The sequence below is a fragment of the Rattus norvegicus genome, chromosome 5 (assembly GCF_021556685.1).
Source record: "Rattus norvegicus strain SHRSP/BbbUtx chromosome 5, alternate assembly SHRSP_T2T, whole genome shotgun sequence".
NCBI classification, from domain to species: domain Eukaryota; kingdom Metazoa; phylum Chordata; class Mammalia; order Rodentia; family Muridae; genus Rattus; species Rattus norvegicus.
The window spans coordinates 135,773,251-135,791,333 of NC_141538.1; the positions used below are offsets into that span (position 1 = coordinate 135,773,251).

The 18,083-nt window shown below is 40.0% G+C and overlaps 1 protein-coding gene and 1 long non-coding RNA gene across 9 annotated transcripts in view; both read right to left on the bottom strand.

Moving 5' to 3' along the window:
* Positions 1–18,083, bottom strand: part of LOC148005993 (uncharacterized) — a 1,435,680-nt gene that overhangs the window by 292,499 nt on the left and 1,125,098 nt on the right. The gene's annotated exons all lie outside the window — the stretch shown is intronic.
* The window catches only part of Mast2 (microtubule associated serine/threonine kinase 2), a 139,375-nt gene that overhangs the window by 74,188 nt on the left and 47,104 nt on the right, over positions 1–18,083 (bottom strand). For all 8 annotated transcript variants that reach the window (XM_087549550.1, XM_087549549.1, XM_087549548.1 and 5 more), the window contains 1 exon segment: positions 10,817–10,848. In XM_087549550.1, coding sequence (XP_087405676.1) covers positions 10,817–10,848 — 32 coding nt within the window.

The window sequence follows — 18,083 nt, forward strand, 5'->3', positions numbered from 1 at the left end:
ACTTAAGTTCTTTCAAGTGTTACATCTGTCTCCCTTACTGGCAGGTTAAAATAAATAACATGTCTTTTTAAAATAGTACTTCTACATATATTTTATTTATGTTTGTTACTGTGTTATAAGATTTTTACAAAGTTGTATTTTTCTATGGGAAAGGGGAAATAGCTGGATCTTTAAAGAATTGAGATATTTCTCATGGTACAGACATAGACCATCGTACTTTAGAGTCCATTAGATTAATTTAAAACTTTTTTGTTTTTAGAGATTTATATGGGAGCTGGAGATACTGGCTAAGATGGGGTCCCTGATAGGGTAAATGGACCCTAGTCCCTATCCCTAACCATGAAGCCAAGGCTGACTGATAACCTCTCACGAAGAAATTTGTTTCCTCCAACACTCTCAGCCAACAACTGGACTGAGCCGGGGGACCCCAGTGGAAGACATAGGGAAGTACCAAAGGAGCTGAAGAGGGTGGCAACCCACAGGAAGAATAGTCTCAACTCCCCAGACGCCCCAGAGCTCCCAGGGACTAAACATACTTAAGATCTACCAATCACACTCAAGAACAGGCCTCATCCTTAGCAGTTGATGGCCAACACAAAATGTATTTAGTGGTATTTTTGAAAGGTTTTGTCTTTCATTGTTTGTTTGGACTTTGCTGTTTTTTCTTTTTTTGATTATTTTATTTTACATTTCAAATGTTGTCCCCTTTCCCAGTCTCCCCTCCACAAACCTGCCCTCCCATCTCTCCCACCCCATGCCTCTAAGAGGGTACTCACACACCCACCCAACCACCCACTCCCACCTCACCCCTCTAGCATCCTCCCACTTCGATCAGGCAACAAGCCTCCACAGGACCAAGTGCCTCCCTTCCTACTGAGGCCAGATAAGGCAATCCTTTGCTACATATGTAGCTGGAGCCATTGACCCACCCAGTATACACTTTAGTGGGTGGTTTAGTCCCTGGGAGCTCTGGGGCGTCTGGGGAGTTGAGACTATTCTTCCTGTGGGTTGCCACCCTCTTCAGCTCCTTTGGTACTTCCCTATGTCTTCCATTGCGGTCCCCCGGCTCAGTGCAATGGTTGCCTGTGAGTATTTACACCTGTATTAGTAGGTGCTGGCCGAGCCTCTCAGAGATCAGACCTACTGCGCCTGTCTGCAAGCAGTTCTTGGCATTAGAAATAATGTCAGGGTTTGAAGTCTTTGGATGAGATAGATCCCAAGGTAGGGTGGTCTCTGGGTGGCCTTTACCTCAGTCTCTGCTCCATTTTTTTTGGCCCTACTTTTCCAGGTATGTCCTTTTGGGCCTGGGTTCCCTCACTTGTTCCATCCATGTGCTGGCAAAATTTGTGAAATTATCATTTTTAATAGCTGAGTAAATTCCATTGTGTAAATGTACCACATTTTCTGTATCCACTCCTCTGTTGAGGGACAACTGGGTTGTTTCCAGCTTCTGGTTATTATAAATAAGGCTGCTATGAACACAGTGGAGCACATGTCCTTGTTATCTGTCGGGGCTTCTTGTGGGTTATGCCCAGGAGTGGCATAGGTGGGTCTTTAGCTAGAGCTATCTCCAGTTTTCTGAGGAAATGCCAGACTGATTTCCAGAGTGCTTGCACCAGCTTGTAGTCCACCAGCAATGGAGGAGTGCTCCTCTCTCTCCACATCTTTGCCAGTATCTACTGTCGCCTGAGTTTTTGATCTTAGCAATTCTGATTAGTATAAGTAGAATTCTCAGGGTCGTTTTGATTTGCATTTTCCTGATGACTAAGGATATTGAACATTTCTTTAGGTGCTTCTCAGCCATTCAAGAGTCCCCAGTTGAGGACTCTTTGCTCAGCTCTGTACCTCATTTTTAAATTGGGTTATTTGGTCTTTTGAAGGCCAGCTCCTTGAGTTCTCTATATATTTTGTATATTAGCCCTCTACTGGATGTGGGGTTAGTGAAGGTTTTTTCCCCACTCTGTAGATTGCTGTTTTGTCCTTTTGACTGTGACGTTTGCCTTACAGAAGCTTTTCAGTTTCATAAGGCCCCATTTATCGATTGTTGACCTTAGAGCCTGAGCTATTAAGAGTTCTCTTAGGAAATTTCCCCTGTACCAATGAGTTCAAGACTCTATCCCACTCTCTCTTCTATTAGATTCAGTGTATCTGGTTTTATGTTGAGGTCCTTGATCCACTTGAACTTGAGCTTTGTGCAAGGTGATTAAATGGACTATTTTCATTTTTCTACATACAGACGGCCAGTTGGACCAGCACCATTTATTGAAGATGCTTTCTTTTTTCTATTGGATGTTTGTGGCTTCTCTGTTGAAGATTAAATGTGTGGGCTTATTTCAGGGTCTTCAATTCCGTCTTCTCTGTACTAATACCATGTGGTTTTTATCACTATTGCTCTGTAGTATAGCTTGAGGGTTTTTGTTTTGTTTTGTTTTTTGTTTTTCTTTTTCTTTTGCCATCACATGCTCAGGCAGTGAAGGAAACCATCGAAAACATAAAGATGGTAAAAATGTATTGAAATGAGGGGGCCATGTTCCAGCCAGGAAGCAAAGGAACTTGGCAGATTGTGTGGCTCTGCATTTAGAGGCAAAGATATAAGAAGGGGGTTATAAAACCTCCCTCCATGACTAAGGAAAGCCACTGAGACAAGGTGTGTGGCAGCAGAAACAGAGAGGCCACTGGGTGAAGCTGTAAAAGTGAAGCCTGCCTGGATTGCCTTGGAAACCTAAAGGTGGAGGAGAAGCCATAGCTGTGGGGTATCTACCAAGGAGAGCAGATAACAGACCGTGGGACAAATCTGTCCTGGTTAGGGTTTTGGTTGCTGTGAGGAGATATCATGACCACAGCTACTCTTATAAAAGAGAACATCTAATTGGGACAGGCTTACAGCTTCAGAGATTTAGTCCATCATTATCATGGTGGGGAGCATGGTGGCATTCAGGCAGACATGCTGTTGGAGTAGATGTGGTGTTGGAGAAGGAGCCATGAGTTCTCTATCTGTATCCACAGGTTGGAGGAGGAGACAGTGAGCCATTGGGTCTAGCTTGAGCTTCTGAAAACTCAAAGCCCAGTGACTCACTTCCTCCAACAGGCCACAACCCCTAATTGTGCCACTTCTTGATGACCAACCATTCAAATCTATTAGCTTATGGGGAAATCCCTATTCAAACCACCACAGCCCACTCCCTGGCCATATTATAACGCAGAAATGCACCATCTCTAACAGTCTCAACACTGTTGAAAAGTCCAAAGATCAGGTTTCTTCTGAAACTTGTGCAATCTCTAAATTGTAATCCCTCTGTAAAACAGATCCAGCCTCAATTAAATGTTTTCCTTTTTAAGAGATGCCATGGTCTTGGTCTTCACAGTAATAGAAACCCTAAGTAAGACAATTATGGTTTCTGATTTTGTGTTTTTAATGAAATTTCTGTGTGGTGTGATTGTTTCTTGTGTTTTTCCTTTGGGACTTTTTGTTTGTTTGTTTGTTTTGTCCTGTTTTGGGCTATTTTAATTTTATTTTTTAGATACCTTTTGTTTTCTAGTAAGAGAAAGAAAAGTTATAGGTATGGGTGGGTGGGTATGAGCTGGGAAGAGTTGGGGAAGAAGAAGCCATGATCAAAATATATTGTATGAAAAAAATCTGTTTTCAATGTATTAAAAATACCCAAATAATTACTCTATCAGAAGACCCAGTTCAAGTTTCAACATTCACATGGCAGCACAAAGCTATCTATAACTCCAATCCCAGGTTCTAACACTGGCCTCGGGGACACATGTGCGGCACAGATAACACATGCAAGCAAGAAACTCCCTTATACAATATTTGTCTTAAACACATTTTTTTTAAAGATTTGTTTATTTTATGAGTACACTGTGCCTGTCTTCACCAGAAGAGGGCATCAGAACCCATTACAGATGGTTGTGAGCCACCATGTGGTTGCTGGGAATTGAACTCAGGACCTCTGGAAGAGCAGTCAGTGCTCTTAGCCACTGAGCCATCTCTCTAGCCCAAATTTTTTTTTTTTTTTTGGTTCTTTTTTTCGGAGCTGGGGACCGAACCCAGGGCCTTGTGCTTCCTAGGTAAACGCTCTACCACTGAGCTAAATCCCCAGCCCCCCAAATTTTTTTATTTAAGGAAAAAAAGATTTATTTATCTTTATATGAAAGTGTCTGCATGTCAGCAAACTCAGACATTATTGCTGATGCCAAGAAATGCTTGCTGACAGAAGCCTGATACAGCTGTCTTCTGAGAGGCTCTACCAAATCCTGACAAATACAGATGCAGATACTCAAAGCCAACCATGGACTGATCACAGGGACCCCAATAGAGGAGTTAGGGGAAGGACTGAAAGAGCTGAAGAGGCCTTATCTGGCTTTAATGGGAGGGGAGGCCTGTGTAGACTTGATGCCCCAATGTAGAGGAATGCTAGGGCAGTAAGGAGGGAGTGGGTAGGTAGGTGGGGGAGCACCCTTATAGAAGCAAGGTAAGGGGAACAGTATAGGAGGTTTGTAGAGAGGAAACAAGGAAAGGGGATTACATCTGAAATGCAAATAAATACAATATCCAATTTTATTAAAAATCATATTCATATAAAGGTAAATGGGAAATAAAAATGGCCTGCTAATATGGAAAAAGGTGTCTGCATGTATGTATGTGTGTAGTATGCATGCTTGGTGTCCCATAGATAGAGACAATAGAGTCCCAAAAATGTTGGGTCCTTTGAGCCTGGAGTTATAGGTGGTTAGGAGCTGTCCTCAGAGTGCTAGAAACTCAGTGCTTTTAATTGCTGAATTATTTCTCCAGCTGCTTTACTTAAAATCTAATCACACAAAGGAAAAAGATCTCCCCCTCCCCCTCCCAAGCAGCTATACTTTAAAAAGGCTAAGTGAGCCTATGGTGTCAGAAAGAGCTCTAGAAGCCCTCCCTGATGGTACTTTAATCTTATACTGCTAGCCTCCAAAAATATGATCTAACATTATCACTTAAGCCATCTAGATTATAAGATTTTGTTACTATTAGCCACACAGACTAATGCAGTATAATTTTCTTCTGGCATGTGGCTTAAGAAATATGAGGTCAGCTTGGTCTATATAGTGAGTTCCAGACCAGCTAGGAAGAGCTTGCCATAAAGGAGAGAGAGAGAGAGAGAGAGAGAGAGAGACAGACAGACAGACAGACAGACAGACAGACAGACAGAGACAGACAGATCAGCTTGGTCTACAAAGCAAGTTCCAGGGCTACACAGAAAAACCTGTTTAAACAAGAACAAAAAAGGACCCATTAAAGATATATACTAGGAAGTCCAACTTAGTCTAAATTGTCTATGGTCTAAGTGTGATGCGGTCAGAAAGCTTTTCATAATACAATAAAATATTTAAGCTGAGATGTGGAAAAATATAAAACTACCCAGGGATACATGGGGGAAGGAGGGACTGAAGGGACGGCTCAGCAAGTAAAGTGACTACTCTGCAAGGTGAGGGCCTGAATCCAGACTGACAGCTCCCTCACACAGTGGGACAGCAGTGCCTGACAGCTCCCTCACACAGTGGGACAGCAGTGCCCACACAAGGAAGAGTCAAGGACACAAGTATACCACTTCTGACAAATCTTGAGGACGATAATAAAATCCTTTCAAACCTGTCCTTATGAGGCTATAAGAATACAGAACAATGAGCAATTTGTAAATCACTCATTTCATTAACATCAGTGGTCTCTATAAACTTGTCATAAATTCGTGAGTACTAATTCAACTGAATCAGAGTATATGTCTTAAGGTTCTTACTTTTCTGTCTTTTTACTGAAAACGCTAAGCAGCACTTTTGCTCTGACAATACACTGCCTAAAAGGCTTTATCTAGTTCTACATAAAAAGGTTCCATGAAGCTTCAAATGTCTGAGGAGATGACTGGGAACAGAGATCAGTTAGCCGTTCACTTCAGTTTAAGGCAATTAAAGTGCAGAAATTACAGTTCCTATCTAAAGCAACAGAGAACTTGTTAATTGCCAAAGCCTAGATTATTATGTCTGCTACAGCCTAAATATGGTTTATCCCCTACAATACCAATTATGAAATGTGGTTTCCAAGGTGTGATATTCTGCACATATTGACACAGCAAGGGGAAAGGGCAGATTTCAAGGGATTCACTGGCAAACAGTCTTGTCTAATTGGTAATCCTAGTTCTTCAGAGAATCCTAAAAGTCTGTATGATACCCAAAGTTGACTGCTGGCCTCCAAATGCATACAAAACTTGCACACATAAACTGCTCATACAAATCTGCACACATACAAAAATACTCACCCATACATGTGTCCATGTTGATAAACACATGATATATTGTTTACGGTGAGGAAATGAAGAACGTCTGACTTAGTAAACCTTGTAAACCCTTCAAAAAAAATGTATCCGGGGTTGGGGATTTAGCTCAGTGGTAGAGCGCTTGCCTAGCTAGCGCAAGGCCCTGGGTTCCGGAAAAAAAGAAAAAAAAAAAGAAAAAAGGAAAAAAAAATGTATCCAATTCAAAGTTCTGACCTGATAATTTCAGTTTGTTTCCAGCATAGAGCATAGTATCAGTGAACATTTGCTGAATAATCAGTTGTTTCAATGTCAGTTACTATATTTAAAAAAAAAAAAAAAAAGCCAGGCATGATGGTGCACACCTTTAATCTGGCACTCGGGAGGCAGAGGCAGATGAATCTCTGAGTTCAAAGCCAGTCTGGTCTGCAAAGCAAGTTCCAGGAAAGCCAGGGTTACACAGAGAAACTCTGCCTCAAACAAAACAAACCAGAAAGAGAAAGAAAAAGAGACAAAAATACTATTTGTGATAATTATTAGCATAAAATTTTAAGGACTGGAGTAGGCTTAACTTTCTTAACTAATGTTTAAAATATTTTTTGTTATAAAGATAATTTTCTCCCCATGAGCAAAATTAACTTCAAAACCACAACAATCCTCTTGCTTTAGCTTCCTGAATGCTAGAAGAGGCATTTTCATGATCAGCTAGAACTAACTTTGGTTGGTTCTATGGTTACTTCAGAATTTGTATGACCAAAATATTCTTCCAGTACCAAATTAAAAACATATCTCTCTGTTCCTTCCTTCCCTAAAACTTGAGTCACTGCAAGCATATATTAGAAGCTACCTGCCTTGGGGTTTTGTTTTGTTTTGTTTTGTTTTTTTCGGAGCTGGGGACCGAACCCAGGGCCTTGCACTTGCTACAAGCGCTCTACCACTGAGCCAAATCCCCAACCCCTCTGCCTTGGGTTTTAATTTTATTTCATTTCTTTTTAAATTTTTCTTTATGTGTACATGGGTGCATACATGCCTTTTCATGCCTATGGAGGTCATAAGACAGCTATTAGGGAGTGTAATTCTTCCACTACGTAGGTCCTAGGGATCATGTTTGGGTCACCAAGCTTGGAGATAAGAGCCTTTACCTACTGAGCCATCTTGCAAGCTCAGTTTCCTTTAATCTTAAATAGAAAATCCCAGACAGTCTCCAAATAGAAAAAAAATAAGGGAGTGGGATGGGGTGGAAGACAGTAGAAAACGACCAATTACAAATGCATGCTAAGTACAAAGCTGAAAAACCCGCCAAACCCATTAACATGCACTCACTGAGGACAGCACTCCATTGGGGACCCTTGCCTTGACCAGCTTTCAGATGATTTTGGACACTTTGAAACTAGAAATGAAACCTACTGTAAAACTGAATCAGAGGGGCAAGAGAGATGATCAATGGTTAAAAGTACTGGCTGTTCTTTCAGAGGACCCACTTCCAGTTTTCAGGGGGATCTGACACCCTCTTCTGGCCTCCATGGGCTGTTCATAATGCGGTATGTGTACAAACATGCAGGGAAAACACAAACACAAAATAGTCTTTTAAAAATATAATGTATCTTAGAGCAAACCAAAATTACTGAAGCAACATTACTTACTATTAAGTGAGCCATCTAATAGTTTTAACAGAAAGGAAAAACAGGTGTCATGATCTATATTTCAAAGATTAGGGAACTAAAACTGAATTTAAAATGAAGTGAATTTAAAGTCTATTCTGTGATAGAGTCAAGACTGAATTCCAGTTGTGACTCAGCCAGAGTTCCTTTATATGAAACTGTAATGATCTTTATAAAAATAGTAAAAAAAAAAAAAATTCAGGGAACAATTTAATCACTGGAGTCTTAATATAAAGCAAACTGTTCAAACAATAGTAACAGACTTACCTGTTTCATACATTAAAAAACACGTATGAAGACCCCATATGAACAACAATGCCAAGCAACCAGAGCTTCCAGGGACTAAGCCACTACCTAAGGACTATACATGGACTGACTCTGGACTCTGACCTCATAGGTAGCAATGAATATTCTAGTAAGATCACCAGTGGAAGGGGAAGCCCTTGATCCTGCTAAGACTGAACCCCCAGTGAACGTGATTGTTGGGGGGAGGGCGGCAATGGGGGGAGGATGGGGAGGGGAACACCCATAAAGAAGGGGAGGGGGAGGGATTAGGGGGATGTTTGCCCGGAAACTGGGAAAGGTTATAACACTCGAAATGTATATAAGAAATACTCAAGTTAATAAAAAACAAAAAAAACAAAAAACACGTATGAACCACTTTGGGGACCAGGAGACAAGTGAATGGGGGACAGTTGGGTAATCAGGGACATGCAAGCATGTTCACGTCATCCATGAAACAGCCCGAGAAGGTGGGCTAGGAAGAGAAGGCTTTCAGGTAGACAGAGAAGGAGGAGCAGAGGGAATCTGAGAAGCTAAAAGCTAAAGTCATGGGAAAGACCGCCAAGCCACAAGTAGAATTAAGAAATCTTGCAAAAAAAAAAAAAAAAAAAAAACTGTTCCTAGTGAGAGTGACCCTTTTCCATTCCTATTTAAACACCTGGGTCCTCTATTTTAAGACATTTTACCAACTCAGGTAGAATGAAGTATTGGTAAGGAGTGTGTTGAACACTTTAATAAACACTTGTTTAAAAAAAAATCAAAAGGTAGCTATTGTCTATAGTTCTCATTCAGCAACTCCTACCTCAGTTGAGATTTCAAAGCAAGTCCAATATAGAATCCTGTCAGACCCTACCGATTCATCTTTGTTGTATTCTGACTTCTGTATCACCTTGAATTAAACCAATTCATTTGAAAGGCGGGGGTAAGACGGGGGGGTGAGAAATATATATGATATACTTCATGTTTATAGACATTTAAGGACTAGCAAATGGTTCAACAGGTGAGGGCACCTGCAATCAACCCTGAGAACCTGAGTTCAAGTCTCAAAACCTACAAGATGGAGAGAATGGGCTCCTGCCAGCTGTCCTCTGATCTGCACGTCATGGCATAAGTATACCCATCCAAATGTACACTAAGTAAATCTCTTTAGTACACTTAAGAACAAACAACAACACTGTTTCTACTTCACAGAAAATAGTTCAGGATTTCATAAAAAAGTTTCAAAAACATTGTTTAATCACAGTTCTGTTTCTATAATAGTTCCCAAAATTGTTTATATGTGCATGTGTGTATTCTCACAGGTGTGTTTGTATGGGCATGCATGTTTGTATAACTGTGAAGACATATGTCACAACACATATGTGGACAGAGCCTCTTCACTGTTCACCACTGTACATGCTCGGCTCACCAGTCCCTGGTCCTAGGGACTCTCTTGCCTTCATCTCCCATCTCCCATGAAAGCCGGGTTACATACACAAGGGGCCGAGCTCAGCTCTAGGTAGGTTTACAGGGATCTGACTCAGGTTCTCATGCTTGTGTAGCAAGCACACTGTCCACAGAGGTATCCTCAGCCTTGAGTTTTCCAAATTTTGACCCTAGTTAACCAAGATGTTGGTATGAGTGTAAGTTTGGTAAAGGTGAATCAAATAACAATTGATGGGGTTGGGGATTTAGCTCAGTGGTAGAGCGCTTGCCTAGCAAGTGCAAGGCCCTGGGTTTGGTCCCCAGCTCCGAAAAAAAAGAAAAAGAAAAAAAAAAATTGATGGGCCTTAGCATGGAAACTTTAATTCAGTAAATTTACACTCTATCTTTTCTTCCTCTGTACTGACAGAGATGGAACTTTGTACGTCCAAGATAAGCACATATTGTGCTACCACTGAGTTACTTCTCTAACACAACAATATGCTTTTAAACATACATTCCAGAGTCTACTTAGTTAAATCAGCAATGAATCCCCAAGAATTCTTAGGACAAAGACAGCCAAAGAAGATATTTTTTAAGCTGTTTTAACTTCTTAAAATTAAAGTCCAAGGACAAAAATTACTTTCTAATCTCCACTAACCCTCAATCCAGAATAAAATAGAGAGAATGGGGACCTGCTTCAGTCTACTTCCTAAATGTGGCTGCCCCTGCTCCAACTTGTCAGAAGAATCATTCTTTTCATCATAGCCATGCTGTGGGATACAGATACAAAGAACTTTAGATTTAATACCCTAACATACTTAGCTTAATGAGAGAAGGGGACCTGGGGCAATGAGCTTACTGAAGAAGTCTCTGACCTAATGAGAAACATAAACAGGAAACAGTTTTTTAATGAATATGAATGTTATGTCAGTGTATGTCTATGTATCACAAGCGTGCCTGTTGCCTGTGGAGGTCAGAAGAGGGCATCAGATCCTTTGGAACAGGGAGTCACCATGTAGGTACTGAGAATTGAACACAGGTCCTCTGCTTCCAATCTATCTTTCCACCACCCAGAAGACCCTTGAATGAGATTTCTATAATGAGTATTAACAATATTAAGACAGTTCCCAATCAAGAGATCATCAGATAAAATCATAATGGTAAGGACGATCTACTTACAAGCTGCCTCTCCTCGGAAGGCTCAATTCCTTCTGAAAAACAAAACACATAAATAAGTTAAATAAGGGTCCATTTGAATCCTGTAAGAAATTAACACACGTAAATGTTTCTATGCCGTAGTCTCTTCTTTTGCCTCTAAAATTGTATGAAAGGCAGGCATGGTGGTGCAAGCCTTCAACCACAGTACTGAAGAGACAGAGACATGCACACCTTTGAATACCAAGCCGGCCTGATCTATAGTTACTTCCAGGACAGCCAGAGATGTACAAGGTTCTCACCATTTACATGTTCATAGTATTTCATAAATATCCCTCCATTACACCAATATCCAGTCATGTTTTCAATTCAGAAGAGAATTTACTGTTTTGCTAAGATGCATATAGCAATAAAATGACAACATAAAACAGAAACAGGAACTTAAGGATTTCTAAGATTCTCTATTTCAAATGAATTGCTGACTTAAATATGTTGCTTTGTAAGCACTCATTCAACTTTTAAAATCTAATTTTATTAGATAAAATACCCTAGCTTTCTTCATTTTAATTAATCATTTCATATGCATTACATTATTAAAAACATCACAATTCTGGGGTTGGGGATTTAGCTCAGTGGTAGAGCGCTTGCCTAGGAAGCGCAAGGCCCTGGGTTCGGTCCCCAGCTCCGAAAAAAATAAAAGAAAAAAAAATCACAATTCTTAATTTTGTCGTAATTACTATTACTAATTTTCTTTGATTTTTGTGTGTTCAACTTCAATATAACGGTTTTCCTTCACGTTATAATTTTATTTTGCCATGTTTGGTTGTTATCTCTTAGAAGCCTATTCCTTTCTATGAGAGACAGAAAGGGGGTGAACCTGAAGAGGAGGGGAAATGAGGAGGGACAGAGAAGTCAACGGAAGGGAAATTATAATCAGGATATATCATTCTCAAGTAAAAACTAACTTGTGTCACCTCTCTCCCCATTTTCTGCCCTGTGTTACTCAGAAATCAAGAGTCTTTAAAGTACCATTGTTCAGAAGTATTTAGTTAACACTTAAGGAATACTAGAAGGCACTATTGCTGCTAATATTTACTTGGGATTTTTCTTTAGATATTATGACCTTAATAAGTTATTGATATCATATGAAGGGCAGTTCAGTTTTCAGTCCTTAAAAACCAAACCGAGAGGCACAGAAATATCAAGCATTCTATTTTTTTTAATATTTTTTCTTTTATTGAAAATAGATTCTCATCATGGCAGTGGTGGTGGACACCTTCAATCCCAGCACTCAGGAGGCAGAGACAGGTCTGTGTGAGTTCGAGGTCAGCCTAGGCTACAGAGTGAGTTTCCAGGACAGGCAGAGCTACACAGTGAAAAGTCAAAAAAAGAAAAAAGAAAAAAAAAGGATGAAAGTCAAGTTTTACCATAAGATCTAAATCTGAATTTCTTTCCAGGCAAAAACAGTCAATTCTTATCATGATGGGGGCTTCTCTAGGAAAGACGCTCAGATACAATCTCAGGCACCTTTTCACTGGTAAGAGATGTGAGTGTGCGGGGGATGGCTGTTTCATCCCCTTTTTTCTCCAGGAACAAATTCCAGACTGAGAATGAGCCCAACACACAATAATAAGCTTTTTCCAACTTGTGCCTTCTTTCACATAAACCATTAAATAAACCAGTGTACTCTTATTTTAGTATTCATTAGCACTATGGTATACCAAAATTATAGTAGTTTAGTTCTTTTATTTTCAAAGCAGTTGATCTGGTAAAGGCCACCTTCACTCAAACTTGACTTGGTTGGTTTTTTGTTTGTTTGGTTGGTTGGTTGATTTGTTATTGTTTAATTTTCAAAACATTTTTAAATTTTTTTTGGGGGGGGGGCAGGGAAGGAGTACACTGTAGCTGTCCTCAGACACACCAGCAGAGAGCATCTCATTACAGATGGTTGTGAGCCACCATGTGGTTGCTGGGAATTGAACTCAGGACCTTTGAAAGAGCAGTCAGTGCTCTTAACACTGAGCCATCTCTCCAGCCCCTTCTTATTATTTTTAATTATGTGTATCTGTGTTTAGTGTGTGACAATGAGTGCCAAAGTCCAAGAAGGCCCAAGGCCCTGAAGCTAGAGTTAAAGGCAGTTATGAACCATCTCATAGGGGCGTTAAAAGTTGAGCTGGGGTCTTCTACGAGAGCCATATACTGCCAATTGAGGAGTCATATCTCTCTAGACTCTATACTTAGTTTCAGGGGTTTTGTTTGGTTGATTGATTGGTTTATTTTGTTGATATAGGGTATCAGGACAGCTCTGGCTATCCTGGCACTAGTTCTATGTAGAGGCCGGTGTCCAACTCAGAGAGATGTGCCTGCCTCAACCTCCAAAGTGCTGGGATTAAAGGCACGCACTGCTGTGCTTGGCTTTTTAAAACAGTCTTCTTTAAAGTTATTGTAATTTTATGTCATACGTTGGGACCATTTAGTTATTTAGTTGATTTGTTTGTTTGTTTTGAGACAAACCTCAATTATATAGCCCTGACTGACCTCAAACTCACAGAAATTCCTACTGCAAGAACCAAAGGTGTATGTGACACCACGACATCAGGCCATTCTCGTCAACTGCACATTGGCATCTTTACAGTACTGCTCTTAACCATTCTATACAATACTTTTTTCCTTTTATGTATCTCAAAGCATTTAATAGTTGCCTTATAATAGATTTTTTTTGTAAAGGTTATTTCCCTATTTGGAGAAGTCTGTGTTAATAATGGTGACTTTTCCAATATTTTCTAACTGGCTACTGCTAGTATATTAGAATATTATATGTTCATCTTATGCCTGGTAATCTCCCTCAGCTGTTTGTTATGAAAACAGTCTCCTGTAGTTCAGGCCTGACTCCAATTCACTCTATAGCTGAGGCTGTCCATAAACTTTTGATCTTCCTGCCTCCAGCGCCCCAGTGCAGGCATTATAGACATGTGCCACCACGCCTGTTCTAAGCTCTCCATCTTCTGAGAAAAAAACTCACGCAACCCAGACTGATCTCAAACACACTGTATAGCTTGGATAACCTGGACATTGGACATCACCTCCTGTTTACAGGCACAGAAATCATGCCCAGCTTATACGTACCAGGAATCAGACCTAAGCCACATGGATGCCTGGAAGGAACTCTGCCAACTGAGCTCTATAGTTAGCCAAGACCAAACTTTATTTAAACTCCTCTGACATTTCCAGCAAGGACACCTCAATGCTAACTATCAGTATTTTTTCTTGTTACTCAGTATTTATGCATTGCTTTTTCACTTATTAAATTGTCTAAATCCCCACCCCCAGACCCCAAAACTCTGTAGAGCCCTGGGTGTCCTGGAACTCACTCTAAAAAGAAGCTGGACTCAAAGCTACTCAAATCTGCCTGCCTCTGTCTTCCAAGTGCTGGGATTAAAGGCCTGTACCACCACCCCCAGCCCCCAGCCATCTAGCACTTTTTAAAAAAAAAAAAAAACTTGGGGTTGGGGATTTAGCTCAGTGGTAGAGCACTTGTCTAGCAAGCGCAAGGCCCTGGGTTCAGTCCCCAGCTCCGAAAAAAAAGAAAAGGGAAAAAAAAAAAAACCAGTAATAATAGTAAGAGCAGATATTATTTACTTCGTTGTGTTTATTCATACATGTAGCTTTTTACTTGGCCAGTTCTCGTGACTGTATATTGAATGGCAAACTAATTAGACAAGGTCCCCTATCTTGGGCAACTATTTACTATGTTGCTTCCTCCAAGAAACCTGGTAAGGCAAGTGGGTAAGATGAAAGCAACATGTGTAGCGGTTGATTTTCTGGAAAGCATTTAGGTAGTCTATTGTACACAATCAACTTCTGTATGTTTATGCATACAAACCTAAAAATTGCTTTCAAAGTTCTTTGGGAGGGGGGTGATTTGATTTATTTTTTTTTCAAGACAGGGTTTTCCTGGGTAGCCTTGGCTGACCTGGAACTCGCTCTATAGGCCAGGCTAGCCTCAAACTAACTTAGAGACCCGCCTACTGTTTCTGCTTGGATCAAAGGCAGGTGCCACCACCGCACTGGCTTTGACAAGTGAATAATCTAAACTACTGCTTTGCACACGTGGCTTCTATTTCAGAATGTGTATGTGCTGTGTTCTAGAAAATAAACCTTACGGTAGAAAATAAAAAACCAAAGCATACAGCTATTTATAACAAAAGAAAACAAAACCACCCTCCAGCTTTGTAATCTGACAGTTTGGTACTCTCACTAAGCAAAAATAGATTCAAAAGAAAGGGCATCAATAAACAAAGTAGCAGATCCTGAAACAGTCAGCAGAGGAATTACAGTCCTTAATTAGCAGCTATGCTTTCACATACACCACTACTTAAGAAGCATCCCGAATACTCTAACTGTATTTCAGAATTTCCCTGAAATAGCAACTGACAAATCACTAAACCGACTGCAGTAGAAGGAGACAATACAACCCAATGGGGCTTGTGATAGCTTCTAAACTCCAAGCCACACTAGACAACTGCTGAAGAACTCAGTAAGAATTCCTCAGTGAGTATTTGAATGTTTGCAATGTGAAAACAGTAATAAGAGGCACAATCATGAGCTTGGAAACATGGCTCAGTTACTGCTCCAGTTAGAGGACTGGAGTTTGGATCTTGGCACCACCTGGTGGATGACAAATGCCTATAACTCTTAGTTCCAAGGGATCTCTGATGCCAGGCCCCACCATGCACTTATACACAAACACACAACACACAACACACACACACACAAAATGCTGAATAAAAAGAAATATAATCAAAGCTACAAATACCATGTTTCAACCTGCTTTAAGTTTACCAAATCCTACCTTACACATATTCTTTCTGAACACAAAAGAAGTAAAAATAAAATTAATTCATGGGAATTGGAGAACCAGAGTACTTTTTGGGGGGTGGGGAATATGTTTACAAATGTCAAACAAGTAATCTATCTATTTTGCATAGATAGACCCTCATAAGTTGGTCGATTAGCTAGAATTTATACTGGAACTTTCATTGTGTCAGTTCTCAGAAACATTCTGATGAGATGAGCTACCTAGTTTGTTGTTTAGGAATAAAATAGAGCAAGATAATCTGATTCACAGCGTATGATAAACATCACCAAATTTGAGAAGAAATTTGATGAATTATTTTAATGCCAAAGGTATTCATTAAAATTCAGTTCAAGTTGTCTGTCACTCTCTGTATTTCCTCTCATTCTTAAATACCTTATTTGCTCCTTTATGTACTAAAATTTAAGAACTGAGAAAGATGGAGGATGGATGGACAGAGATAGACAGACAGACATAAATGGATGGCATATATTGCAAAGCAAAGGTTTAGAAAACTTAATAGTTTACACAGAATCAAATGTCACACACACACACACACACGCGCGCGCGCGCGCGCGCGCACGACTTTATTGTGGAATGAAGACAAGCATAATGGTCAGAAAGAGAATGTTTGCATATTTAATGTTCAAAATTAGGTTTCTATCCTACATAGGTTTGATTTAATTGATCTGCTCATTTAATTCAAAGTAAGTAAATTCAAGCAGAACCTTTCTATCAAAAGTGGAATCATAGCTAAGAAAGGTGTGGTAACACTCCCTGTCCTCCAGCTACTCAGGAGGCTTGAGAAAGGAGGCTCCCTTGAGCCCAGGAGTTGAAGATCAACCTGAGTAACAAACATTCCAAGATAAAACAAAAGGAATTAAAAGAAAAAAAGTAGTAAGACCTTAATAAAATTCTCTAGTCATAAGTATACATGAAGAATAAAGAACTTAGTGACACCCCCTCCCCCATGCATTGAACGAAATTGTGACAATCTGATACATCTTCAAAAGGTGCTGATAGTATTCAAAGAGGCTTTGTTTTACTCACCTGTAAACCTCTCCTCCTCAGAATACTGGAATCATCCATAGCAAATACCAGACAAAAAACGCCACTCCCCACACACCAACTACTAGCACCTACTTACTGCTGAATAAAGAGGTAACCAGTCCATTCAGAACAGCAGGCTGTGCCCCGGACCCCAGCAGACAGCTAACCCAGGACACGATTATTGCCTAATACTAAAATATAGAAAGCTCTCACTAGAATCAAAACAGAAACAGAGAAAATACTTGAAATTTGCTTTTCTTTTCCATATATAGCTTCCTTTGTCTGGAATTATCTTAAGTACCAAGGAAAGAACAAAGGTCCTAGGAAAAGCGATTGCAGTCTTTGCTATCCAGACTTCACTGCTTATTAAAAAGGTTTGGCAAACAAAACAAGAGTCTCCACCTACAGCTACTAAGCTCATAAAATCGGTGTCACGTTTTCCTTTCCAAAAAGAAAACCATTCCACATCCATTTCTTAAGGTAAATATGCTTCAAAAATATAAAAACAACAACAAAAAACCTAACATATTATTCTGCTGCCTGTTTTCAGGCTCAAACTGACAAAACCAGTTATTGTTTTGGCTAAGTCGGCAAAATTCCTTTCATCCTTTGTACAGACAAAGCAAATGTCAGATTCTTTCGATACTGTCACAGGCTCTTTTGTTTCTGTATCGCTAGATATGCAGATCGTCCCTCCTTGGACAGTCCCAAAGCCTCTCCCGCCACCCTCCACCCAGAAGCCTAGACCATTGCTAAGGTTGGTCTCTCGGCTCTTTTATGTCCTTGGGAGGATAAAAGTACACGTGCTGTGAGTTCTGAGCATGGATGAATTCATTCATCTATTCATCGCTGACAGTGCTGCCACAGGAAACGCTCCCTATTCCACCAGATGTCTATAAGGACTCCGCAAGCAAAAGCATAGCTTCCCCAAGCTAGAATAAGCTCAGGATTGTTTCTTTGGTCACTGCCTGCCATACTTGAAGTAGGACTTCAGCCAAGTTTAAAGATTTCTACTCCTTAATTCATGGAACAAACACATTTTTTAGATTTCAAGACTAGAAAGGTTATCTCTTATGACAGGATTCTGTCATTCATAGGTGTTTAAATTTTCTAGCATTGTAAAAATTGTTAAAATCACAGGAAAAAATAGAAAATTGAAACAAGTTGGTAATTGTTCTAACAAATCACATGGAAATTAGTGAAAGTAGGACTACATTATTAAGATTATCTTCTAATTTACAACCATTGTTCTTCAAACTATAGGACGTACTGCAAAAATTATTAACCCCACAAAGAATTCCACAAATTAACCCAAATTTCCTATTGTGACAGAAAAGAGTATATACAAAACACCCGGGGTTGGGGATTTAGCTCAGTGGTAGAGCG